The 27,822-nt window shown below is 34.3% G+C and overlaps 1 protein-coding gene across 1 annotated transcript; it reads right to left on the reverse strand.

Moving 5' to 3' along the window:
* Window positions 1–382: 382 nt before the first annotated feature.
* On the reverse strand, window positions 383–27,809 carry LOC125059713 (5-oxoprolinase). The gene is made up of 29 exons (XM_047664256.1): window positions 27,682–27,809; window positions 27,369–27,538; window positions 26,400–26,591; window positions 25,598–25,889; window positions 24,798–24,999; window positions 23,904–24,001; window positions 21,087–21,194; window positions 20,549–20,701; window positions 20,038–20,177; window positions 19,362–19,429; window positions 18,324–18,457; window positions 16,743–16,894; window positions 16,240–16,385; window positions 14,944–15,082; window positions 14,037–14,169; window positions 13,130–13,274; window positions 11,630–11,777; window positions 10,886–10,998; window positions 10,295–10,467; window positions 9,620–9,717; window positions 8,931–9,041; window positions 8,385–8,518; window positions 6,778–6,889; window positions 5,759–5,890; window positions 5,360–5,452; window positions 4,468–4,603; window positions 2,412–2,519; window positions 1,068–1,165; window positions 383–790 (listed from the first exon to the last, which is right to left on the reverse strand). The coding sequence occupies exons 1-29, from the start codon at window positions 27,683–27,685 to the stop codon at window positions 647–649; spliced, it is 3,876 nt and encodes a 1,291-aa protein (XP_047520212.1). The 5' UTR covers window positions 27,686–27,809; the 3' UTR covers window positions 383–646.
* Between the last annotated feature and the right edge of the window lie 13 nt (window positions 27,810–27,822).

The following is a 27,822-nucleotide window of genomic DNA, read 5'->3' on the forward strand; positions in this document are numbered from 1 at the left end:
CCTTCTAACACACTTCATATTTACAATCTGTAAAAATGCTATTTATTCGAAATTGCTAGAATTGTTTAAATAAGTTATTTGATTTCGACATTTTCACTGCATTGTAATAATTGCGTAAACCAAAGACAATTATGTACTGCCCTGCGATTCTGTAACTCACTTTTTGAACTCACACAGCGGTCGCTCTGAAATCAGTCTTGAAGCAGTCATTTTATGATTTGGCATTCTAATAAACAATAAACTACCAGCTCCCACCTTTTCAGAATGACAAATCATAAAATGACTGCTTCACGACTGATTTGAGAGCGACCGTCGATGCGAAAACCACAGCGGTTTTCGCATCGAGTGAGTTCGAAAAGTGAGTTACAGAATCGCAGGGCTGATAGTATTATTCTAAAAACGTGACAAAATTTAATTTCAAATCAAGCGATATTTTACTATTTGGAAATTTTATTTTAACTCCCACTCATTGTGAAAGAAGGTTGTTGTGGGGAATGAAGGAAGCTCCAACTCAAAAGAACTGACCGACCCGAGTCGAGACGTTGTATATGTTAAATACATATATTAAATATATATATAAATGTATGTTACGTATTTTTCGTTAAGGCATCTGTTTTAACGAAAATTCGCCATTTATTAGTTCTCACTACGTAGACTCCTGCGCATTCCGGTATTCGAACACGCTTCCTCTTTCCTGGAACATTTGTTGGGACTGGACAGTTTCTTCGTTTGTCCGTTTGAGGCCATTTCCGAAACCACCTCCACCGGGAGAGTGCATGATGTATTTATCCTAAAATATGTTAATCATAAAATTTACTAATAGGCCGACAGCGCACTAGCTTTTCAGCGTTGAATAATCAAATATAATCTAAGTCTCTTCCCTCCCAGTTTTTCCATAATATTCTAGTTTTTCTAAGAAATAATATACATTTCGATACAGACCCCTTTCGGTCATTTATTTGAAAAAGGTAGCTTTGTTCTATTAATAAAGTATTGTAAAATAATAGGCCCAATAAAATTCATAATAAAAAAAAAAGAATTTTTAAAAGGACTTTAAAATATCATACCCCAGGATAAGCCTCTATGGACGCCTTTCCTCCGAGATTAATAAGTCTTCCGCCAGCTCTCTGCAGCAGGTTCAACCCCACGGCTCCAGATGAACCACCTTCAATTAAGTTTTTAGAGGTTTTCTACGTGGATGGAAAAGATGTGGAACTAGCGCCAGTAAAGGACACACACACACGGGGGCAATATTATTGTTAAGGGGGTTATTCCAAAATTTATTAAAATTATTTGTAATTCCAATTTCAGCTTAACAATCATTGATATACAAAAAACCCAAGATGCACACTCAACGTCTAAAAAACGTCCTCAAAAAATGAGCGCAACATTCTAAATTGTGCGCTCATTTCAAATAGTCTCGCGTCTAATAAGTGGAGTCGATGTTATTTATTTGTGTTTTTTTTATAAATAAATTTATGTACTTTTGAACTTTTTTGTGTGTAGTTTTTGACAAATATATTTACGCTATATAAAGTGTAGTTCAGGAGGTAGCCAATTTAACATTTTTTTTTTATCTAAAGAAAAAACTTTTTAACCGGATTAAAGTTATGTATTATTATAAATTTACAACTATTTAACATCCAACACCTTTTGTCTTCAGTCACCGTGACCACGCACGCTGTAAAGCACCCGAAAAGTCGGATAAATATAAAATTATGTTAAATAGTTGTAAATAAAAAAGTCATGTTCGACTCCACTCAATACCTTGTCCTACCGACCACGGTCGGTCGTAAAATTTTATTGCTTTAAGTACGTATACACTGCATTGTAATAACAACTTTAAGCAATTCGCGTAAGGTTGATTTTGCAATAATATATGCTTGTAATATATACTGTTATAGACATACTGTTATAGAAAGGGACAGAAATAGTGTTTCGGGATACTTTCGAGCGTTACTTTTATTCGAGACTGTGCATCTTGGGTTTTTTGTATATCAATGTTAACAATATATGTTTTGAAAATTTACATAAGTTCACATCTAAGTTTTTAAGTTAAAGTTAAGAACAATTCAATATTTAAATATAAAAAATTATGTATGTTACATAGTGAGGCATAAGAATTTTAGAAAGATTAAGGTGGAGCTTGGCGCAAAAACCGTTGGGAAACACTGCTCTAGAATATACCTTGATCTTGGAGTCCAGGCCTAAACCGGGGTGGCTAATTCATTTACAACTAGGTTTTTTATTTGTCTAAAAAAGAGAATTTATTCTAGTAGTAGGCTAGTCTAAAACCACGTTTTAGTTAGCTTTGAATCACTCTAAGTTCTGGAAAATTCTTTCTTTAATTAATTTTGGTAGTAATACCCGGCGAAACATTGCATATCAATATTCAATTAAACAAACATTACCATTAATCCCATATGGTTGAAAAACTCTTCTCTCGGTGAGAGCAGAGAGTTGTACAGTCCTTCTGAAGACCAGCTCTCTAACCACCCCATCGCCTCCACAGAACACACCTGAAATACGTATACATTCCCTAATATAAGTCCTTGTGTATTAATTTATTCCCTTTGGAGTAGAGACTCTTGGGCCGATAAAAGGCTAGAGTTGGCGCCTGGTAGATAGTACCGGTGACCCAACGTGATACAACGAGGGAATCCTGCCAGCGTTAAAGGTACACTGCCACGGGGACCAAACTTTTTAAATTTGTTTTAATTTTCTTTTTTATTATTTTTATTCTTATAGGTATGTTATCTAAAGCTGGCGGCTTCAACACATTCACACTTTGTGCTTGTGTAGTGTCTGTGAATAAGCGCGAGGCGTGATGTCAAACTGAAATACAATCACAAATACATCACGAAAAGACTGTCCGTCTCTCTCGCGCTCGGTCAAGCTTATGAGTATAAAAGAGACAATTATTGTTTTGCTTTTGCTACGGTTTATGTTGATCTTTATTGTACATGTTGATCTTTTTTCAAACATTACCAGGACAATCTCGTGAAATGGTGCAAAATGTTTTTAATTATTTTAAGCATCTTAATAAAAACAGTTTAATGAAAAAATGTTATTGAAGTTATACTTCTTTAGGCGCGTTATGAAAAATTGATGAGAGTGAAATTTTACGATTGCGCGCGCACCGTGACACAAAGTTGTCAGTGTGATTATAGCGTGCGCGAGCGAGATGGGAATAAGACAATCTACAAGTAAAAAGAAATAGAATATGCGTGAAGTTCGAAGATCGCAAACTTTGAATGACCATAATGATTAATGACATTTGTCATTTACCTTTTAAACAAATAAAGGAGTTTTAATTATTTTTTCAAAGAAATTTAGCAATGTTTTTTCACAAAGACCTATTGTTACTTAGTTAAAAGGTTATGAAACATACCAAGTTATTAAATTGAATTAATAATATAATAAAATAATAAATAATAATTGTTATTAATATTAATTAATAATTGAATAATATACTAAATATTAAATATTATTAAATTGTTTACGTTAAATATTAATTATTAATTAATTATATTTAAAAACAATAAAGAAAGCCAAAGAAGTATAACTTCTTACGCGCGTACATAAGTACACGCAACCTTTTTTTTTTAATTTGACATCAGATGCGACTGGGGTTTCTAAGAGTATTGAAAGAATAGTTAGTGAAGTAAAAGTGAAGTGTGTTGAGCTAGATGGAACTTATGTCGAAAAATGAAAAATTATTTACACAAACTACTCTTTTACGTTCTTGGTCTTGGTTTAGAACTTTTGGATCCACCCTCGTATGCACATAATATTTATATGTATTTGACTCATTTTTATTTATATACAACCCACCCAACCTTACTAAAACAGAGTAGACTAAAATATATAGCTTGGCAAAAAAGTCATATTTTTAAACATACTGTATAGTGAAATTGCATTAGTGTGAGTACTGTGTACGCGCCGATATCAGCTTTCGATAACCGACCTATACATGTATCGAACACAAACATCAAGAATGTCTTATTATATTGGTCTTCTTGGCTTCCCAAATTTGTTTAAATATAAAGCTGTGCTCTCTGGTATAAAATTCTACACAACCATATCCATTTAATTTAATTGTAAAAAATAAATAAATAAAAACACGAGTAGTCTGGTCAATAGGCGAGCAATTCGTACTTATTACGGCAAGAGTATGACGTTTGAGTCTTAATGATTGCATACTTAAGTCTTCGAGTGGAAGAAAGATAGATGCGGCGCAAGCTTACAATGAGCGTAATGGGACAACGAGCGTAACGGGACAATGAGTCATGCTTTTGGTGCGTGCAGCCGGCGTTCATCGATTCAAAATCATAAATTAATTAAAGAAATTTTAATGCCTTAACAGAATTAAAAATAAGAATTTGTATATGTCATACAGTAACTACTAAATATTCTCAATGGTTTTTAAAATCTTGTCAAATAGCCTAATGAATCACAGACTCTTACCTAAACCACCAGAATTGGGTCTCAAGGAGAACGCCGTTATCAGGATAGGATATCTCGTCTCCACAATTTCCACGTCCGTGATCCGAGTGTTCGTCATATGTGTATGTACACCACCCGTCCCGTGCCAGGATGGACCCTGAAATAATATATCTACCTTACAACAGATTTAAAATAAATTAAGAGGAGGGGGGGGGGGTTTTAACTTGTATTTCTGTTTTTTTTTTTAATTATACGAACATTTTCATGCTTTTAAAGACATTGGAATGTAAGGGAAGTCAGCAAAATAGAAGAATTTATTTTATACAATTTATGAAGATGTAGACATTTTCCACCTTTTCAAACTGGGTGAGAGGAAATATTTTCAGAAGCGGGAAGAGAAATTGTTACAACTACACTACTTACAACAAATAAAGTCATATTTGAGAGTTGTAACAATTTCTTTTTTCTTTAAAACATTAAGTTGCTGTTTGTTTAAAGTTTACAGTTTTCTATTAATGTACTTCTGGGCGGATGCCCTTCATCATTAGAATCAGCCATGTCTTAATAATTGTAATGTGGGTAGGAACAAAAGAATCACCAAAATCTATTTACTAGTAATTAGGGAATCACTTTTAATTAGTTTTGTAACAAAAAGACACAAGATTATTTGGAACGAAAGCGAATCGTCGCAGACGTGGTGCGCTCGCCGTTGACGTTCGAAAACTAAACGAAATTCAAAATGGCCGCGCTGACCATCGACACGACGCTCCGCCAGACTGTCAATTGTCAAATCTCGTTCCAATATTTCCAGTATTTCTTAACAGATGGCGTTTCGATTGTTTTCTGTTTCGTATATTTTGTTTATCAATGTGTTTTGGCTTTGTATATCGTCTAATATAGATTAGATACTTACCGCCCCACTTCCCCCCGCCACGGTCTCGTAATAGCCCCAATCACTCTCCCCTACTGTCAAATTGTTCATACAGCCTTGAGATGCCGCACACACCTGACAATTATTTATATATTTTAAATAACAATTTTATTATATCAAATTAAGGTATGGCATCTATTTAGACTTCTAAGCATATGTGGAAATTTTATTAAATGTAAATGTTTGTTTGTCCACAATTTCCTCAAAAACTAAACGTTCAGTAGATTAAATATATTCCAAATTAGAGAACACGCGAAAGTTCATCCAAATCAGTTCAGTATTTTTTGAGGTATCGGGTCCACGGGCATGTATAATATAAGTAAATGATATTAACGGGTACTTAAATTCGATTTATTTTTTTTAAATTATTAAAATACTAACCTGAAAAGCCTTCAACACAACATCGACGACCCGTTGCGACGTCAGCACATTTCCGCCCACAACAGCCGCTTCCTCCGAAGGGTCGAGGATTGAGTTTGCCGGGATTATCACTTTCACAGGATTTAGGCAACCCTGAAAGAAATACTTTAAAATTAAATCTTATTTTTTACATTCATTATTAATCTGTTCGAAATACATATTTTATATTTTCATAAATTTTAATTCGGCCAATCCTCACATTTATTTATTTATTGAGAAAGATTTAGTTAATAACTTACCGACTCAATATAAAGTACCTTTTTACTTTCATTAAACAAATTATTTCTTATACATATAATTAAGTATTTATTTACACTTCGTTACCATACTATTTAAAAAATAGGGTGCGTGTACTTATGTACGCGCGTAAGAAGTTATACTTCTTTGGCATTATTAAAAATAGTTTTTGATTGCATGCAAATAATTAATTACAATTAAATAATCAAAGACTGGAAAAGGAGTCATTATAGTCAATAAAGTTGAAAAATTAAATAAATAAATATTTATTATTATTCTCTTAAGTGTAACATAAATTCTATTATTATTCGAATGTTGTTTTTAAATTATGTCCAATGCCGTAGCATCTACCGTGGGCAACTTCATTGTGTTAATTTTGTGTCACGGTGCGCGCGCATCGTAAAATTTCACTCTCATAAATTTTTCATAACGCGCCTAAAGAAGTATTAAACTTCAAAATACATAAGTTATTAGGCAACGGGCTGCCTTATCGCTAACAAGTGATTTCTTCTAGGCAACCTTAATATGGAAAAATAAAAAAAGAAACACATACAAGAAGTGCATAATTAAATAAAAGAAAAAAAAAACTCAAAATAATAAACATGTAAAAGTGTTATTTGTAATGTTAAAAGGAATCAATCTTAATTAATAATCTCTCCAAACTAAATCCGTTGATGACGATACCCATATCGATGGAGTGACGATAATTTACCGAAATAACTTTTAATATTAAAATAAATTACCTGATTAAGAGGGACATCGTGTCCCACCATACACCTCAAGCAGTAGATGATAGCAGACAGAGTTATTGCTCTCGGGGCATTGAGGTTACCCCAGACCTCTATACCAGTTCCCCTGCAAAAGCGTTTAGTACAGTGAAGGAATCGTGAAGAAACCATGTCTCACCCAAAGCCAAGAGAATGCTGACTTATTTGGCTAAAACTTTTTCAATGAATCAATTTAAAAAATCCCAAATGGCGCAATCTCATATACAGCGTAAACTCCTTATAACGTCATTCGTTATAACTCAATGGTCTCTATAACGTAAAAATAGTTACATTTGTTTGGTTTAACACAAAACCCATACATTAATTCACTCTTTATAACACAACATGCATTGTCTATAACGAAGAAATATTTTCATATTTAGACATCAACAACATACTTAAATGTAATTGTATTTATAATCAGCTTACAAAACTAAACTTTTGAGGTGCCGAAATTTCTAAGAAAGACACCTGCGGTCATAAACAGACGGCTCGCGTTTGTTATTGTAAATTGCATTAACACGTGTGCCATTACTCTTAGATTACAGTGCTTGTAGGAAATTTTGGTCTCAGTTACTAAACGCACCATCGTCACCTATCGTGTATTATCAGTCGTAAAGAAACTTTGAAAATGTCAAGATGGCCAGTAAAAGAAAAGCGTTGTGTTTAGAATAATTTACCTATTGATAGTAATATAAATTAATACAATTGGTTAAATTTGTTGTTTTTGTCTATTCACTCTCTATAACTCTCTCTCTCTATAAAGAGTTTACACTGCATCTTTTTATGTTACAGGAGGCTCATCTGATGCTAAGTGATACCTCCAAGGACACTCTCAATGCCAGATGACTCGCAAGTGCATTGCTGGCCTTTTAAGAAATGCTACGCTCTTTTCTTGAAAGACTCTAAGTAGAATTGGTTCGGAAGTGCTTCACATAGTGATGGTGCGCAGCAGAAATTGCCTTAAGAATCGCTCAGTTGTGGAACGACGGACGTCAAGGTGATACGGATAGTATTTCGTATTCTACCTCGACGTCCGATGGTGAAACTCAGCTGCAGTATTAGTCCAAACAACTCCTCTGAACAGAACTTCTAGGTCTGGGCCTAAAATGTCTGAATCTGTTTCATGATGATATTTTTGGTAATAGGCAAGTAGATGTCGACTGTTTGGGTCTAAGCCTCCTTCATCGTACCAGCGGGTGTTAAATGCGTTGCTATTTCACCATGCCTCCTGCTGATAGAGTACAAGTCTTTGTTTTTAATTTATGTTATTATTATTAATTACTTAAGATGTCATGTGGAACATGGTGAAATGGTTGCAGCTTACAAACGTTGTGTAAAAAACATGGCGATTAAAAAGAGTGGCGGAGAGTTTATTGCCAGTTCTTCTCTTCCGTTCTACGCCCTTGATTTGAGAACTGGCACTAAATGTAAAATTAGAAGCATTAATATGTATTTCTTTACTGACAAGTCATAAGTGTACAATGTGGTACCTATATGATTAAATGATATATGAATTTTGAATTTTTGCGTACAAAGAAAGCTACTAAGCCAACACAGTCTTAAAGTACAGTATAACTTACGTAAAATCACAAATAGCTGATCCCTGGTCTTCATCAAGGGTGACCGTGAGTACTATTGGACTGCCATTATCCATGTGTTCGGTGGCCTTTAATATTTTTGTTCCCGTGTTCTTTAGAGATTTTCTAGCAATTTCCTGGAATTGAACTTGGTACTTAATTTCTAAACAAAAAAAAAAAAAATTAGTGGCGCTACAACCTTTTTTAGGTCTGAACCTCAGATTTCTGTCATCAACAATCATTTGTCAATCTAATAGGCAAGTAGGTGATCAGCCTCCTGTACCTGACTCATGTTGTCTTATTGGGTCAAAGGCAACCCGGTTTTCTCACGATGTTTTCCTTCATCGTTCGAGTGAATCTTAAAAGCGCTAATAGAAATGAAATCCATAGGTGCACAGCCGGGGATCGAACCTTCGACCTCAGGAATGAGAGTCACACGCTGCAGCCACAAGGCCACCACTAGATTTATCTAATATAATCATATAAAATTAAAAATCAAGAGAATATGTCAAAGAGTTATTTAAATAGGAGAAATAAAGTCTCGTATACCATAAGCATATCCCTAACTGCCAACTCAGCGTTCTTCTGTATGTGCGCCATGTACGCCTGTACCACTGGAAGAGTGTACTCGTCTATCAGCTCACCGACTAATTGGATCCCCTGAAAAATACATTTAGCTTTAAAGAAGTCTATGAGAACAAAATTAAAACTGTTAGTATATATCAATACAAACAAGATATAAATCCCGCCTTATACAAACATTTTTTTTATATAACAGGAGGCAATACCGCCATGCACACGGCCTCAATGCCAGATGGGTCGCGTATGCGTTCTCGGCCTTTTAAAAAGCGTACCAAACGCTTTTATATTTTGTTTCCACTACTTTTTGTAGAGGCGTCGTTCAGTGCGTTATGTGTAAGTTCGTGTAAAATAAAATAAATAAAATTATAGTGGGATAACCCACCAGACAACTGGGAAGATGTAATAAAAGGGACAGCGGGGAAGGATTGGAAAATGGTGGTGAGGACGAGAGACAAGTGAAAGAATTTGGAGGAGGCCTTTTTTCCTTCGTAAGTCGTGTATTAAACATAACGACATGGACTTAAAGTAATCCTGATTATGTAATACTTGAATAAAGGTTTTTTTAATTAAGTTGATTAAGTACTTATGACGTTTCTATTCTAACCTGATATAATCCTACATGCCTATCTAACTCTCTATAGATAAATATTACATACCCTCTGATTGGCCGCTACCTGCGCCTTTAAATCCGATAAATTATCAGTCAGGTTCCTCGTACCCGAACAACCTGGTACTTCCCCAGGTTTCATCAGCTCTGAAAACATTAAAATTCATATCAAATTTAGTTACGAATTGTTCTCTTTCATTCAACATGTATTTTGTGAATTTTGGTGATTAGAAAAAAACCCTAGCACTAGTAACTAAAAAGTTCATATAAGGGTAGTATTTAATTACGTTTGCCTAAATTGAGCTCATCAGGGTGAAAACTAAGATCACCGACGGGCTAACCCACGCCTTACAGCTAAAATGGTAACAGAAAGCCGATATTGCATGGTGTACAGACAAAAGAAGGACCTCAGAAGCCACCTCTATGAAAAAGAAACGTGGGAAGACCACATCGATGGGCTGATGACATAGGTTTCTGGGGAGAAATGGACGGAGGAAGCTAAGAACAGATCCAAATGGAAAGTTCAGGAGGAGGCGGAGGAGGTCCATACTGCAGAACACGAAGTAATGGAAATAACTAACTTAGACTAAGTGTTTAATAACAAAACTAACACCCATTTGATATGTAATCTTTAACAGTACTGAATTGAAGTGGCTTTATTTATTAATAAAAAAAAATAAGTTAGTACATTTATTTTTGCCTCGATATAGGTGTTGAAACTCACCTCTGACCAACTCTTCTTCATTAAATTTCCCTCCGTCGACCAATAACATGGACTTGAAAGCCGCTCCCTCGTGAGCGAGACTGGTGGAGTGGGGAGGCATGGAGCCGGGAGTCAAACCCCCTATATCTGCGTGATGGCCACGCGACGTCACGAAGAATATCGGTTTTTTGGAACTGTGTCGGAAAAGATGATGTTGCTTTAACACTCAAATATCACAAAGTAATACTTTTAGCCAGGTGCGATCTGGACCTCGTGACTGGCATGAGGGTATGCCGGGCTATCCGACATGATGCTTGAGCACAGATCGCAGCTGGAAAAATTATGCCATGAATTGCTATGAGGATATTTCCAGAGTAGATGTCGCTCGGACCCGGCGGAAGACGCCAAGCCTTATGAGCAAATAGAGTCTCTTTTTAAGAAAGAGGAGATTTGACACTCCCCTGCTGCCTAGCTTCTCGGCCACAGATCTGCCTGATCGCTTGGCTGATAGGCTTCTATAGCCACGCGAATCCCTCACATATAAATAAAAATAAAAAATTATAATGCTGGATATTTTTTTTCATGTATTTCGTTATATAAAAGTTATCTTACTTGTGGAACACAGGCGTTATAACAGTCAAATCTGGGAGATGAGAACCCCCGGCCTTCGGGTGATTCGCGAGAAACACATCGCCTGGCTTCATTGAGTCACCGCGGACTTTCATCTACGATAATAAATATAAAATTAGTATCGTTTAGTTCCACGACATCGTGAAGCCGAGCAATAATCTTTTTGAAGTGATAACTTCTTATGAGAGGATAAACCTCTTCGTTACGTAACGCGTTACGACGCGCCTGTATGTCTAGCTTCCCTTTCTCTCACGATTACGGCATCGGTATGCATGCTCCACTTCTAACCCGCAGCGCCAGCCGTATTTCGGACAGACACTTTCCCCTCTCTCTACTCAGTGTTTAGTGTGCGTTAGACATTTACTATTGACAATGAGCATATAGCCTTAAAACTATCACTGTTTTTGAAAGTGGTCTTATAAAAAGGGTTTAAAAAAAAATTACTTAAATAAAATTTAAATAACCTGAGCTTTCTCAAGTTAAACAATTTCATTATTAAATAGTTCTACTTGACTCAGTTTAAGTTATTACTTCTGTCGGGCGTTCCGAGACGGCACACATTTTTATACTACTCCGAGATATATATGGTATCGAGGTACGCACAACGGACCAACCACGAGTCTAATTGCGGAGAAAGGAGTCCTACTACCCTATATATGGAAAAAAATAGATATACATACAAAAGACGCTAATTAACCATTAATTACAGTTGTAATGTATAGGTACCTGGTACTGCACAGTTTCCTGCATGGCTCCCAAATGCACCGGAATATGTGGCGCGTTCGACACTAAGCCCCCGTCGGGGCCGAACAGGGCGCACGAGAAATCCAAACGCTCCTTTATATTCACCGATATTGACGTCCTTTGTAACACCCTGTAAATCAAGAACCTCTATAGAATAGAACAAAAAAATACGGGAACCTGTCTAAAAATAGAAATTCGTCCATCCGAAACCGACCCAATTCCCGGCGTAGAATCGTCCAAAAGAAGTAAAAATCCTTCGTTCGAAAACTACTGTCACGTGACTCTAGGACCGTCTATTGCGCCTGCGCGATAGTTAGGAGTCGGAGTTTTTTTTTAATGTAACCGGGGGCAAATCAGCTGGAGACTTACCTGATGTTAAGTGCCCATGGACACTATCAGCGCCAGAGGGCTCGCAAGTGTGTTGCTGACTTTGTAAGAGTTGGTACGCTTTTTTCTTGAAGGACCCTAAGTCGAGGTTTTTGGAAATACTTTATTGCGGAGCACATAGCGTGTCGCGGCAAAAACTGCTAAAAACGCTCAGTTGTGGAACGGTCGAGGTTATTGACGTTCATAAAAACACATTGAATATGAATAATTCATATTTCAATGAAATGTCATTTAAATATTTATTTACAAAAGCTTGCCAACGCTAGGCACACTTATACATTGGTACATTCAAAACAAGAAATATGTATAATTTCAATGGCTGACTCTAATTTAAACACAATACAATATAAAAAAACACAAAGTTTGTTTTTATTCAATAATGGCGAGTATTACTAGCGATTTGATTATATATTTTACGACTTATATAGATAAAAAACATTTGGCGTTTACGTCATTTTCGTTCCGAGAAACACTGTATCGTCCGTCTCATCTCACGCGAACTTCAGGCATACGTTTGTTTCACTAGTCCCTAGTAGTAGGGGAGCCCACGATGCTAAATGGGGATTTACTCGAGCGTCGCAGAGACCTATTGGGATGCAAAATGTGCAATGCCTTTACATCGGTGGGGGAAGCGGCTATAGATTATTAAATATGTAAAAAAAAACTGTTGCATGGACATCCTCGAGCGCGTCAGATATTGATAGCATCTATGCCCTACGTATTTTTAATAATGTACGTATGTTAATCTGATCGTTTGCATGATGCGGGTCGCTCGAGAATGTCGAGATTTTTTTTACATCTTTGTTGCCCTTCCCTTTTTTTACGTCACTCTCAAATTGTCAAATTAGTGGAATATACACTTTTTAGGATGTAATTAACTCACCCTACCTTAATCTGACGCGCTCGAGAATTTCTGTTGGTCAATTTTTTTTACTAATCTGATCCTGTATCCTTCACGGGCGGCCTTATATATGGGCCTCATGTTTTGTGGAGGTACTTAACCGGGTACAAGGTAAATCCCGAAATCTCCGCTTGGGCTCCCCTACTATAGAGGAGGGAGGGAGACGCGAAGGTGAAATCATGAACTTTGCTTACCTCCCCATTTGTTCAGCGATGGACATAAATCTATGTGAAAATATACTCAGTTGGACCGAGTCACAGTCCGTCGACACTTCCTTGAGTTTGCCCTCGCCGATCGTTATACGGATGTCGCCGTATTTCGTTATAGTGGCTCGGCAGTCTGAATAAAATAAAAATATCGGAAATTAAAAAAAAATTGTAACGGTTGTAAGAGGTTTGGCCCAGTGGCCAGTGCGACTCTCATCCTTGAGGTTGATCCCCGGCTGTGCACCAATGTACTTGCAATGTGCGCATTTAACATTCGCTCGAACGGTGAAGCAAAACATCGCGAGGAAACCGCCTTGACTTAGACTCGAAAAAATCGATACAGGAATCTGAGGCCCAAACCTAATAAGGTTGTAGCTCCACTGATTTCTTTTTTGTAATAGATTTATTATATGCTATAAATATGTTGTTATCATTGCCTACATAATACATATTGATTTAATTGTTTTGTTCCATTCTTTTTCTTACGTAGTTTTGCACTTTCGATGCTCACTAACTTAATTTAAATTTTTTTCACAATGGTTGTCTGGAAGAGATCGCTGGAAAGCGATATGGCCAATTTTTAAAAATTTAGGCTATCATTTTAATTTAATTATTTGATTTGTACTTTATTTCTTTTATGCCAGCGTTTTCTTAAAAATCAAGTAAATATATTTTTCATAACTAATAACTATGTTTTGTTTTGTAACATTATAAATGCTATATCTATTGAATTTTCAGTCATTATCTAATCTTGTCAATTGAGGTTGAAAAATGCTGACAAACATAAATATTAATTATAATAACTACTTGGAGACAATATTACAAAAGAAGAAGAATAAAGAAGGTATATAATACACTAAGCAAACAAAACAATGGTCAGAATACAAGAACATACCAGGCTCAACTAATATAGTGGACAGACTGTCCATAATGATAGCGGGACCGAGGACTTCTTGGCCTGGTTGTAGCTTCTCCAACAAGTACACAGAAGTCTCTTGATAGCCGCCTTCGAAGTAAACTTTCACAGTCTGAAAGTGATCATTATTTATTTAAAATTTACAGAACTATAAACGCAACCAGTATTCAAACTTAAAACGAACGAAAACTTAAAAATATTTAAAATAAATTAATCTATCCCGATTTTTAATTCCGTTGAATTCTGACAGCTACCATTTTTTGGCATGTCAGAGATTACAAACCTTTTTGGCCGGGTACATTTTTCAATTTCAATACGAGTCTGAACATCTGAGTCTACAACATACATTTTATTTGTTAGTGAATGTATCCATTTTATTAAGTACGGTGCTCGACATTATAAGTGGTTTGACGGCGAGTTATAATTACGTCCTTTTCATCACAAGCAGTAAAAAACGCACAAGTAAAGACAACATTATTTTTTTTAAAGGTTTACTAAACCTGGAATTAGTAGGCAGTGATGCCAGCTAATGAATCAAATAAAGTAATTAAAGTTAATTAGATATATTATTCGTGATATTGAAATATTTGTTATTTTTTTATTAGGTCACTTGTGTAAGTAAATATTAAGATTTACCTTTTTGTAGGTAAAACATAAAATATACGTAGCATTTTTTTATTGCCCTCAAATAAGTCAAATTTGTCCCTTTTTCGGTGGAGAACTTTTTTAGTAGCAACACTTATGAAATGTCAGAATTCTATGGAATTAAAAATCAGAGTATAGGTTACATAACTCTTATTTTTTTTTAATTTGTGTAAATATTAATGACCTTTGGTTTGCTTATATCACTTTTTTTAATTTTATTACACTGAATTTTTTTTATTACCTTCTCAAACGGTGGTGTCCCTTTACCGCTAGGTGGCGCGTTCTCTTCTAAAACTTGACTCCTACCGATCCCACGGACTCTTACATCATCCACCAAAACATCCCTCTCTGTTAGAGTAAAGCCAAATTCTTTCTTGTACCTAATAGTTAAAAATATTCCAAATTTACTGTCAATTTTGGGAACCATGAATATTTAAGTATCACAATACAGCGAGGAAATCCTGCTAACATTAACAAATGAACCAAATTTTTTTTAATGATTATTATTGTGTAGGTTAAGAATATTGTAAATCTATTACATATATACAATTCTCGTGTCACAATGTCCGTTCCTATACTCCTCCGAAAGGGCTCAACCGATTCTTATGAATTTTTTAATGCATATTCAGTAAGTCTGAGAATCGGCTACTATCTACCTTTCAAAACCCTGAATGATAAGGGGTGTCCACCACAAAATATTTTTTCTGTTTTTATTTTTTTATGATACAGCATACAAAAATACATACAACCCCTAATTTTCCCCCTTTTCAACTCCTATTTTTTATTATAGTAGATAGTTATTTTTATTGAACTGAAAAAATGTTTCCTAGAAATAATATACATGGTAAAACGACGTTTGCCGAGTCAGTTAGTACTTACTATATGTATAAATTGTACCGACAGTACCAGGCCATTTTAAAGTCGCATCGTGCTTTTGAAAGAGTTACTCGCTTTGTAGAGCGTCATCTCCGTCACACGAAACACTAACAGTCCGGGTCCATATTTATTAGGAGACAGAGACGGCACTATACGAAGCTGAAGCTAGCCGAGTATCTCTTTCTAAAGCACGATGCGACTTAAAAATGGCCGGGTACTGTACATAATATGTATTGAATACTTTTTACATAACGAATATCATAATTAAGAAAAATTCAGTATTACATTTAAAATTTCAATCAAATTATAGTAAATTTTTCGTAATGTTATCTTTATTAAAAATTTCTTTATTTTAATTCTATTAAATCAATTAATTGTAGCCATGTATAATTTATATTAAAACACACTAATTAAAAAATTGGAGCAAATACATCATAAACAACATGAAATTGAAATAAGTATAATATTTTTATATTATTTTTTTATAGAAAAGGTGGTAAACTAGTAGCTTACCTGATGATGAATGATGGACCCATTGGCAGTCTCTCACAAGATACGCTCAGAATATATTTATCTATCTATCTATCTTCTATCTTTCTAATATATATATATCAAGAAGCAAATATAATAATATTACTAAAAGACATTTTCCCGGTCTCACCTGTTAATAAACGAAGTATAGAAGTCCCCATGTCTAGTTGTATGCGGGGAGTCCCCGGGACTGGGGGATACCATTAAAGCACAATCAGTACCAGAGTACCGGAGATGCAAGTAGGGCTCCAGCACTATTTGGGAGTCCTTGAAACCCTGGAATTATTTTTCTATCTTTAGTGATATATTGGCATTACCAAAAATTTATATGTGGGTACTTGTTTATAGCTTCTACCCGCGTTTTAATAAAATAAAAAAAATAGTGGCGCTACCACCTTTTTTAGTCTGGGCATAAGATTTATGTGTCTGTTTCAAGATCATTTGTCAATCTAATATGCAAGTAGGTGATCAGCCTTCTGTGCCTGACTCATGTCCGGAACTGGAACTTCCATTGATGCACAGCCGGGGGTCGAACCTACGACCTTAGGGAGGAGAGTCGCACGCTGTAGCTAGCTAGCTAGTTATATAAAATTTAAAACACAATAATTAAACTCGAAATTAAATTGAAAATACCTGTTCCTTTAACTTGCTCTTACAGACACCAGCTAACACTTCCAGTTGTCTATCCAGCTCGGCGAAATTATTCGGAGCGTACACCAGAGCACACGGGTTCTGCGCTTCTTGTACCACATCGGCTAAAGCCATGCCGTACGCTGATAGGATACCTGTAAATGTGTATGAAATTTAAAGTCTTAATCATAATTAAAATGTTGAATTGTATATTTAATTCAATATATTTTTAGATTTGTTCAGTAATAAATAAATAAATCCTTTATTTGCTAAGATAGTGGTACAAAATAAAAAACCGAACAACAAGATCCGCACAATCAGCCATATTTAAATAGGCATGCAAATGTCAAAATAAGAAGTCAAGTCATTTATAAGTAATTGTTAATCTTATGTTCTAAATATTCGGTCACGCTATAAAAGCACCTTGACTTCAAAAACCTAATCACCTTCCCCTTGAAAACATTACATGGCAGCGATCTATAATTTTTAGGAAGGTGATCATTAATGTACAGAAGAAACAGCAATGGGCCCAGTATATTTTTTTGTAATCCTAATATCCTAACTTTCTTCAGTACCAATTATCGGAGCCCCTTCACGGGTAAAGGGCTCCACCATCTTTTTTTTTCCATTCGCTCTATCCATGGCTTTCTTTCTCCATTCGCTTCCCGCAACCGCATCTATTTCTTCTTTCCACAATTTTTAGGGCGCCCTGTTCTCCTTTATCCTTTCCATATAGTTGTCTTTGAAGTCCTGTGCATCTTGCTATATGCCCAGCCCAATGCCATTTCTGTTTAAGGTCATAATGTCATCTATCACTTTTGTTTTTCGTCTTATTTTTTATAATAATATAGCAAGAGTTAAGTTTTTAAGGCAGTTTTACCGCTACCACTATGTGGAACCACTATATACATGTTCGTCATAAAATGAATTCAAAGTGTCAAAAATTGGTTATGTTTGGATTTTTTTAAGCGACGTTATTTAAATCGTGTATCGATCTTTCAAAATGGATACATAAACTACTCAACTCCACCATATATTGTTTCCATTCGCCCTACTTCAAGAAACGATGACGAAAAATGGAAAGAAACAATGTACTACTACGTTCGTAAAATGATTTAAAAAAAAGTTACATCGAAAAATATAATTTTTTTTCTCGAATTTCTGAAGATTTTCGCTTATAACTTTTTTATTTATAGTTCTACGACAAAAAGTTACTAGACCAAAGTTGTAGAGAATTTAATTTGCAACAAAAAATGATAACAATTTTTTTTTATCAAATAAATAGTTTAAGAGATATATCGTAAATACCATTTCAACCCCTATTTCCAAGATGGCGGCCGTGGGACAAGGGTGGCGACCCCACAAACTTGTTTTTAGCTTTACACTGACCCCCCTACACATCAAAAAATTAAAATTGCGTCCTCTAAAAAACGCAACCCCAAATGTAACTTTTCAATGGACTACCAAGCGCCATCTGTATCGGAACCTATAATCGACGCAGGCAGGCCATTCAATAGTTGCGCTCCTTCAAACGTCATACTAATGCCGTAATTGTATAGAAAAATAAATTATTCTAAAACGTACCAGCGTATTTATGGACAAGTACAGTAGTAATGCCGAGTTGTTTGGCGACAGCGCATGCGTGCTGACCTCCAGCGCCTCCGAAACACGACAGAGCGTGCGAACGGGCATCATAACCACGGGCGGTTGTCAGCGCTCTGACAATAAAAAAACAATTAAGGATAAAAATATTGTAAGTACTGTATATGAAAAAAAAATATGAATTGAATATTTCATACATAATAAAGAACAATTCAGTATTACATTGAAAAATTAATTGGAAAATGCGTTTTTGGCAATAAAAAAATATAAAATTGAAACGACAAAGATAATGGTTGTCTGTAAAGTCGGTTGACGGACGGTAGTTTAACGTGACAACATCATAACAAAACATTGATGAAATGAATGCATAGATGCGGCGCAAGGGTACAATGAGCGTAATGGGACAAAGAGCGTACTAGTACCAGGCGTTCCTCGATTTTTTGACGTTAGCACAAGTCAAAGAAACGGAAAACTCTTGCTTCTATTTTCCTAGTTTTTCTGATACAAAGTTGAATGTTAATTCACGTTATATTTCCTCTTCATATCAGGGAACTTACTTAATGAAGATATGGAAAGAAGATTATACAGTTCGTTGGAATGTTCTATTAGACGAAGCATATTTTCATAAGAGACAAAGAAACTTTTTTATCAATTGACTTTCATTATATACGGCTGTTATTTAAATTCATAGCTACTACAGATATAATAAAAAAAATCTTAAATATTTTTCATTAATTTAACAACATCTAAACCTTCTAAATTTGGTATATATAATATAACCACTGTTTTGTATTAATTGTAGCATTTATAAGAAATATAACAGTTAAAAAAACGAAAAAGTAAGTTCGCAGACTATTGTAATTTGTTTATAAATATTGCTAGAGATAGTATAATTATTTTAATTCTGAAAATATAGGAATAAATTTAATAAATGGACCACAAAAATATATTGCGTTTAAGCGGTGATAAAACAAATTTAGTATTTCTAAATAAGGTAACTGAATTAACCTGATCACTCACCTGATAGGTCTACACATGGCCTCGTTAGCCACATTCAGAAAACCCATTGCCACCTCCTCCATAGTCATCTGAAATATGTATGTTCATTGTGTTTGTATGTGTTCATTTTATTTGTACGAAGCCTATGCTCAAACTTAAATCTTTATTGCACTCCTTATGTTATTATAGTTAATTATATTCTTATACATTTTTATTCTTATAAGACACATTATTTATGTGGTATATTTGTTTTGGCTTCACGTTGCGAAAAGGTACTTAACTTTTGTAAAGAAATTAAAGTCAGTGTAATAACTAATAACATTTCTCATATAATAATTCCTTTAGAAATTTGGTAAACATCAAGTTATTTGTTCCATTCTTCAAATTTTCTGGTAATTTGTTATATATTTTTATGGAGGAGGTCCTGATTGATTTAATTTTAGTGTGGATGTAGGTGGAATCAGTTGGTTTTTACGATAAGGTCTTAGTGAGTTAAGGGTTTTTTATCTTCCCTTTTTTATACATATTTACGAATAAATTTACATGCTTCCAGTATATATATATGTTAGAGAGATGATTTAAAAAATAGAGCATACAATTATAATATATATATCAGGAACTGCTAGGATTATTAGGAAATGTTAAATATAAGATTACACCGAGTGTAACCATTGCTAAAATAAAATGCTTTAAATACCTCTTTGCCGCCATCTTGTTTTAAGAAGTTATTGATGTCATGCGTCATATTCGTAAAAGCTTTCGTTGTGGCCTCTTTATCCAACGACTCGTTTTCATTGGTTCCAAAGATCTTGGGGAAATACTCTGGCAGAAGACGGCCTGCAGAGATTAATATGTTTTAATAATCATAATTAGGCAAAAGGGAACTTTACCTTGGCTATAAGTACGACGATAAAGAAGAGCCATTAAATGTTTGTTTTTGAAGTTATACTTCTTTTTGCGCGTTAGAGAAAAACTATGAGTAAATTTTTTCAATGATTTTTATCTTGTTACGCCAAAGAAGTATAACTTCTAACGCGTGTACAAACACACACATGTTTTATTTTGTTAATTTAATTATTTATGACAGGAGACGGATGTACCGGAGTTGGATTAATTTCATTTGACCCGAGAACTAATAATGTATGAGATATTTTTCATTGATTTTTTTTCAATTAAATTTATTAATTCTCTACAAAATATTTCTTTACCAAGTAATAAATTGGCATCCGTGACTGTGAGCGGTCCATTCTTGCGGTAACAAGCCGGTCCGGGATGCGCACCCGCAGACTCCGGACCCGCTGCGAATAGCCCCGATCTAAAGAACAGCATTGATCCACCACCTGCAGCCACTGTGTTTATATCTGTGGGAAAATCACTGTTTTTATATAATTCTAATGTACGTGTGTATGTCAACTCCTCTTAAACGGCTTGACCGATTTGAATGAATTTCGTTGTATACGTTAAGGTGGCGCCCTGGGCGGTTTAGATTCAGCCCGGCAGATGGCACTGCAGTCGGTATCTAGGTTATTTATCTAAACTACAACTAAACAGATGGTTTTTCAAGTTAGAGTCAACTATTGAAATTATAGTGAAGAATCAATACATATTTTTATCGTTTTTAATTCAAGCATTACATACTTCTTCTTACGCTGTTTGGTTAAGAGGCTAGGCTGTTTATTAAACGGCTAATTAAGCTAGTTAGCTGCTGCTAACACATACTTCAAAAACTTTTAAACCGATAATGACCTAACTGAGGCGCCTGTATGGTCACTCCGGCCGTAGTAGCTTCGTGTACGTGTTCCAACGTACCCGCGTAACGAGATACGTCCGTAGACGTCCCGCCCATATCGAAACCTGCAACGGGAAATAGCGTTTTTCAAATAACTATTACATTATTTAAACACAATTTTAGAAGTTAGGCGCGTTATGAAAAATTGATGATAGTGAAATTTTGTGATGCGCGCGCACTGTGGCACAAAATTAACAGAATGAAGTTGCCCACGGAAGATGCTACTGCATTGGACATAATTTAAAAACAACATTCCAATAATAATAGAATTTATATTACACTTAATGTAAGAGAATAATAATAAATATTTATTTTTTTAATTTTTCAAATGTATTAATTATTTGCATGCAATCAAAGACTATTTTTAATAATGCCAAAGAAGTATAACTTCTTACGCGCGTACATAAGTACACGCAGCCGTTTTTTGTAGTAAAAAGTCAAAACCATTTATTCATATAGGTAACACAATGTACACTTCACTTATGAAATGCTTCTAATTTTACATTCACTGCCAGTTCTCAAATCAAGGACGTAGAACGGAAGAGAAGAACTGGCAATAAACTCTCCGTTTACACTATATATGCATACACTAACGTTATAAAGACGAAAAATTTGATTGTTTATATTGACTTCAAAACTACTGGACCGATTTGAAAAATTCTTTCACCTCTACTATTAGTACGAGATCCCGCTGCAGGATTGGTGCGCTCATCGACTATTTGTTTAAAACCAAATTTTTATGTTTATTTATAATTAAGAGATTATATATTTACTAGGGTGCCTATCAAAATTTGGCCGCCATTATTATTAATTAAATTATTTTTAAGTGAGTTTTGGTAAAAAATTTCGTTCATTTATTATTTAAATAAAATAACGTCTACATCACGGTAATTAATATGAAGATTCTAAAAAATCACGGGTGCCGTTGCGCACATGGCCGCACCTCTTTGCAGCCAGGTGTAAACAGGTATGATTTCGATAAATTTATACGTTTATAACCTATTTTTATTAATTATATGTCAAATTGAAGCTAATTTTTTTCTATTAATTATCATATAAAGTTGCTTAGTTAAATCTGGCCGCAAATAAGGGCTACTGGCTGTTAAAGATAATAAATATTTAAGGTAGAGTGAAAGAGAGTTAGCGCGTAACATCATTTGTCAGACGAGGACAGCGATTGTCGGCTGTGCGACGCTTTTAAGCCATTGCGCATGCGTCGAACGTTAGTGTTCTCACCCACCGGGGAGTAATAGAGACGACTTATAATAAATACTCCAAAAAATATGTAATTTTTTTCAAAATGACAAATTTAAAAATTGCAACAAATTCAGCCCAGAATGGCTGGCTGGTACTAGATGGTTTTTTAAAACCAACATGGTTCCTGGGAGACTCAACTCCAACGCAAGTTAATAGTGTGCTATGTGAATCCACGAACAAAGCTTCCGATAACGACGATTCTGATATTTGTAGCGATGAAAGTGATAGCTCCGATGATAGTACAACAGAAAGCTCCGATGATTCAGATTTTTAAATAAGAGTTACGGAAATATAAGAGTTATAAGATTAATTTTTTAATTTGCTTAAATGTTTAATTAATATGTAATAGACAATTAATTACTTGAATAAAATCTAATAAAATTTTTAAATAATACTTTCGCAATAAAATTTTCTTTTACTTAAGTCACCTTGGTTTTATTTTTTAATTTTTTTAATTAATATTAAATATCGACGTTCTAATTAGCAAATTATTTTTTATTTTATTTATTAAAAAAACAATGACTTCAAAATTTATTATCATTTTAAATAACCATTTAATATCATTAATATCTAATAGAGATATAATATTTAAGTTTAAATCATTCAAATAATTTGTAATTGGATTATTGCTTCATCAAAATGTTAAAAAAATCACCCTCTAAAAAATAAGGAGTTAGACAAATTGCTAACTAGACCGTCGATATATCAAATCAATATTAATTTTTTGTTGCAATTATTAAATTTGTCATTTTGAAAAAAATTACATATTTTTTGGAGTATTTATTATAAGTCGTCTCTATTACTCCCCGGTGGTTGAGAACACTAACGTTCGACGCATGCGCAATGGCTTAAAAGCGTCGCACAGCCGACAATCGCTGTCCTCGTCTGACAAATGATGTTACGCGCTAACTCTCTTTCACTCTACATTAAATATTTATTATCTTTAACAGCCAGTAGCCCTTATTTGCGGCCAGATTTAATTAAGCAACTTTATATGATAATTAATAGAAAAAAATTAGCTTCAATTTGACATATAATTAATAAAAATAGGTTATAAACGTATAAATTTATCGAAATCATACCTGTTTACACCTGGCTGCAAAGAGGTGCGGCCATGTGCGCAACGGCACCCGTGATTTTTTAGAATCTTCATATTAATTACCGTGATGTAGACGTTATTTTATTTAAATAATAAATGAACGAAATTTTTTACCAAAAATCACTTAAAAATAATTTAATTAAAAATAATGGCGGCCAAATTTTGATAGGCACCCTAGTAAATATATAATCTCTTAATTATAAATAAACATAAAAATTTGGTTTTAATCAAATAGTCGATGAGCGCACCAATCCTGCAGCGGGATCTTAGACCATATCTTATATTATCCCTGATCAACATAGGCTGTATAATTTATGCTATTAAAGACATGTGAAGCCAAAACTGACCGATAGTTACTTCTATAGAATTTCTATATTAACAAGCTAGTTGATTCACTTGTTATGAAAAGTAAACTTACCAATGACAGGTAGATTTGTATCTCTCTGGTATGAAGTCAAAGCATAACCAACAACTCCACCAGCAGGGCCTGATAATATTGCACGAGATCCGTTAAATCTAGAAGAGAAGAAAACCACATTACAGAAGACATTCGATAAATACAAAAGCGGTTGAGTTTCCATTTTTATAAGGCAGGAGGCTCATCTGATGTTAAGTTATACTATATAGACACTAGCATTGCCAGGTGGATCGCGGGTGCATTGGCGGCCTTTAACTATTTGTTAATAATCATTATCCGTTGAGTTTTTATGTGAAGTAAGTTTTTTAATAGTTGAAATACCAAATGCGATATTGTATTGTTTAATAATGTTCACAATTAAATATAATTTATTTCCTCGTTCACCTCGTTCGTGCGATCCGTTTCACCATTTGACGGTTTCACTTCGATAGATTACAATCTACCGAATAATAATACATTTAATTGTAAGCAATACGCTGAGGTTTACAATCTTTCGACAGTTTATAATCTCGCGAGATAGATTACAATCTAACGGTATTTACAATTTTACGTTAACATAATATATATATATTTTTAATGGTTTTAAATTTTAGGATTATCGGTGTAAGTATTATTGAGTAGTTTTATCGCATTAGTAGTAACTGTTAAGATGAAATAAATATGTGGAAATAAATAATAATAAATAGGTTCCGTCGTAAAGTCCTGGCTAAATAAGCCAGCATAGCTCCTTCCATAAGCTTCACAGAGCAACCTCACTTTGGCGAGGATTTCTGTTCTTTGGGAAGCCACAACAGTTACAACAATCAATCAAGTGCCAAGAGACAAAATAATACTTTCCAATTTATATTATTTTAATTCACAATTTTACTGTAAAATTAATATAAATTCACTCACAAATTCATAGGAGTCAATCCGCCATCGGACTGCATGAATAGGACATTTGAATTTTTCAAATTATCGGTGAATCCTTCAGAAAATCCTCTCACATATTCCCTTATATGCGGGGTCAGATATGCGTCAGCACTGGCCGTGTAGCCCCGAGGAACTAGGCGCACCATGGACGTCACAGAGTGAGATAGAGATATCTGAGAGAAACCTGTGAGCAAGAGACAAAACGATCACATAGCTTTAAACAAAAATAAAACATAAAATTTCTTTGTTAGGTGAAGCTATTAAAAGAACATTTTCGAGAAGTCCGAGGTTAAATCGGGTAAAATCATTTAAGTATGGGGTACTAAGTCAAATGCTGGGAAAAGTTTATTAATGCAACAAATAATGCACAGCACTCATTGTAACTATACAATATTAAAATTCTTAATTTCCTGTGGTGCAATTCTTAAGAGCAGTGTTGGCCTAATGGCTTCAGCGTGCGACTCTCATACCTGAGGTCGTAGGTTCGAACCCCGGCTGTGCACCAATGGAATTTCTTTCTATGTGCGCATTTAACATTTGGTCAAACGGTAAAGGAAAACATCGTGAGGAAACCGACATGTCTTAGACCCAAAAAGTCGACGGCGTGTGTCAGGCACTGGAGGCTGATCACCTACTTGCCTATTAGATTCAAAAATGATCATGAAACAGATTCAGAAATCTGAGGCCAAGACCTAAAGAGGTTGTAGCGCCACTTATTTGTTTTTATTTTAATTGCCTGTGGTATTTTTTAAGATAAAAATATATATATTTAGAAAATCTACCTAAATTGCTTGCAATCTTGCCAATTGTCACTTCATGTTCCTGATAGTTATAGCTATGAGCAAGAACAACCGCAATACTATCTATCCCTTTCTCTCTTAAGGCGGCTAGATCTTTCTTTACCGCTTCCTCGTCTATATCTTTTATGACCAGCATCTTTTGACCTGTGGTACCCTGTACTTCTTTCCAGTTTTGTTTGGATTTGTCAATTTGACAGCGCTCTTCTAACGCTGGTATCACACGACAATCAACTTCCACTACTTCTTTATAAAGAACTTCGGGTCTTTTTATATTCTGAAAAACAAATTTCATAAAAATTTAACAGGCTTAGTAAAAATATTTTTTTGGGTATTTCTCTAGTTTGTACTGTTAAATGGCTAATACGATATGAATAGTTAAATATATAAGGAACTATATTGATTTTGGGTACAAGAGCTTAATATTGAAGCTGCTCACTATTGCTATTACAAATAGTGTAAGGAAGAGTGTGGTAAGAGAGCGTTAAAGTATTACGTCACGCAATTTTTGGAGATTATTAAATCCCCCCCCCCCACATGTAACGCACCGTAACGTTTTTCTTTACCCATTAGTTAATCGTTTCGTGACCACCCACTGTGACTCTTTATACCTAAAAGTTACCGTTATGTTGGAAAAAAATCGTGACGATTCCAATGACGATTCCTAAACAATTCCATGACATTACATATTTGAATTTTTATTTATAGAAGGGATAAGAAAGTGACATGAGCTTACCAGCCAAAATTAAAAAAAGAACCATTACTTTGCATCAAGCACAATACTTACTAATTGAAATATATTTGGCCGAGCCTGATTTCCAATAAGTAGCAAATCTTTAAAACCTTTATTGATAACAAGTGCCATCTTCGCTCCTTTCCTCTCTAACAGGGCATTTGTAGCCACTGTTGTACCCATTCTTATTGATTCAATTAGTGTGGAGTTCACTTTTCCGTCTTTGTCTAGGGCATTTCCTGTTTCCTGTAATTTGATAAAGATTTGTTACAAGTAACTATTAAAACTATTCAACAGCTTGCTGTACATATGATAAAAAAGTTTAGAAAGCTTCCCTGACTAAATATAATATGAATGTTTCAAATATTTTTAAGTACATACAAAAATTGTAGTGAAGTTTGACAATATAATTACTTCATGTCCCTTATAGCTTTCTTATGCCCTAAATAAAAATAATATATGCTATATGATAACATACAAATAAAACATACTTTAATAAAGTTTAGTTTTTTTATTTATAATTGAATATAAATAAAAAAACTCAAATTTTATACTTTTGAAGTTATACTTCTTTAGGCGGGTTATGTAAAATTTATGAGTGATAAATTTTACAATGCGCGCGCACCGTGACACAAAATTAACAGAATGAAGTTGCCCACGGAAGATGCTACAGCATTGGACATAATTTAAAAACAACATTTGAATAATAATAGAATTTATGTTACAATGTATGAGAATAATAAATACTTTTTTATTTAATTTTTCAAATGAAAACTGAACTTTATTGACTATAATGACTCCTTTTCCAGTCTTTGATTATTTAATTTTAATTAATTATTTGCATGCAATCAAAAACTATTTTTAATAATGACAAAGAAGTATAACTTCTTACGCACGTACATAAGTACACGCACCCTTTTTTATACACTTCGTGAGATATTTGATCACTTTTATGTAATTGTATCTAAACTGATGACTTCTCCTTTTCTAAAAAACATGGTAGTTATTAATTATTATACAAACCTCTTGCAATATCCTCCTTATAGCTTCTCGTGGTGCATCATCATAATTTTGTGGATCTACAGACAGTAGCTTCATAACCCTCACTTTGCCATTAGGACATTTTGCAAATACATCAGTAAATGTACCACCTCTATCAATTGCAAACTGGAATCCTCTGTTATTCATTATTTCTGTAAAAACCCAGTTAAATAATTGTAAACATATATTCTTTCAAGATCTCTGAAGAACAAAAGTTACTTTATAAGTTTTATTTTTATTTCAATTAATTTATCTGCAAGTCAATGGTTTATCACTGTACAAATAAAAGTAATACCCATTTATAATGCTCTTAGAATAAGATTTACTCTTCTGTCTTCAAGTAAGACATTGAATGTGAACTAATACCTTATCTACTATTTCACAATTATTTGTTGAACTTGATAAGAAATAAACATAAAGATCTTTGTCTTTCATA

Source organism: Pieris napi, chromosome 20 (assembly GCF_905475465.1).
Source record: "Pieris napi chromosome 20, ilPieNapi1.2, whole genome shotgun sequence".
Taxonomy (NCBI): Eukaryota; Metazoa; Arthropoda; class Insecta; order Lepidoptera; family Pieridae; genus Pieris; species Pieris napi.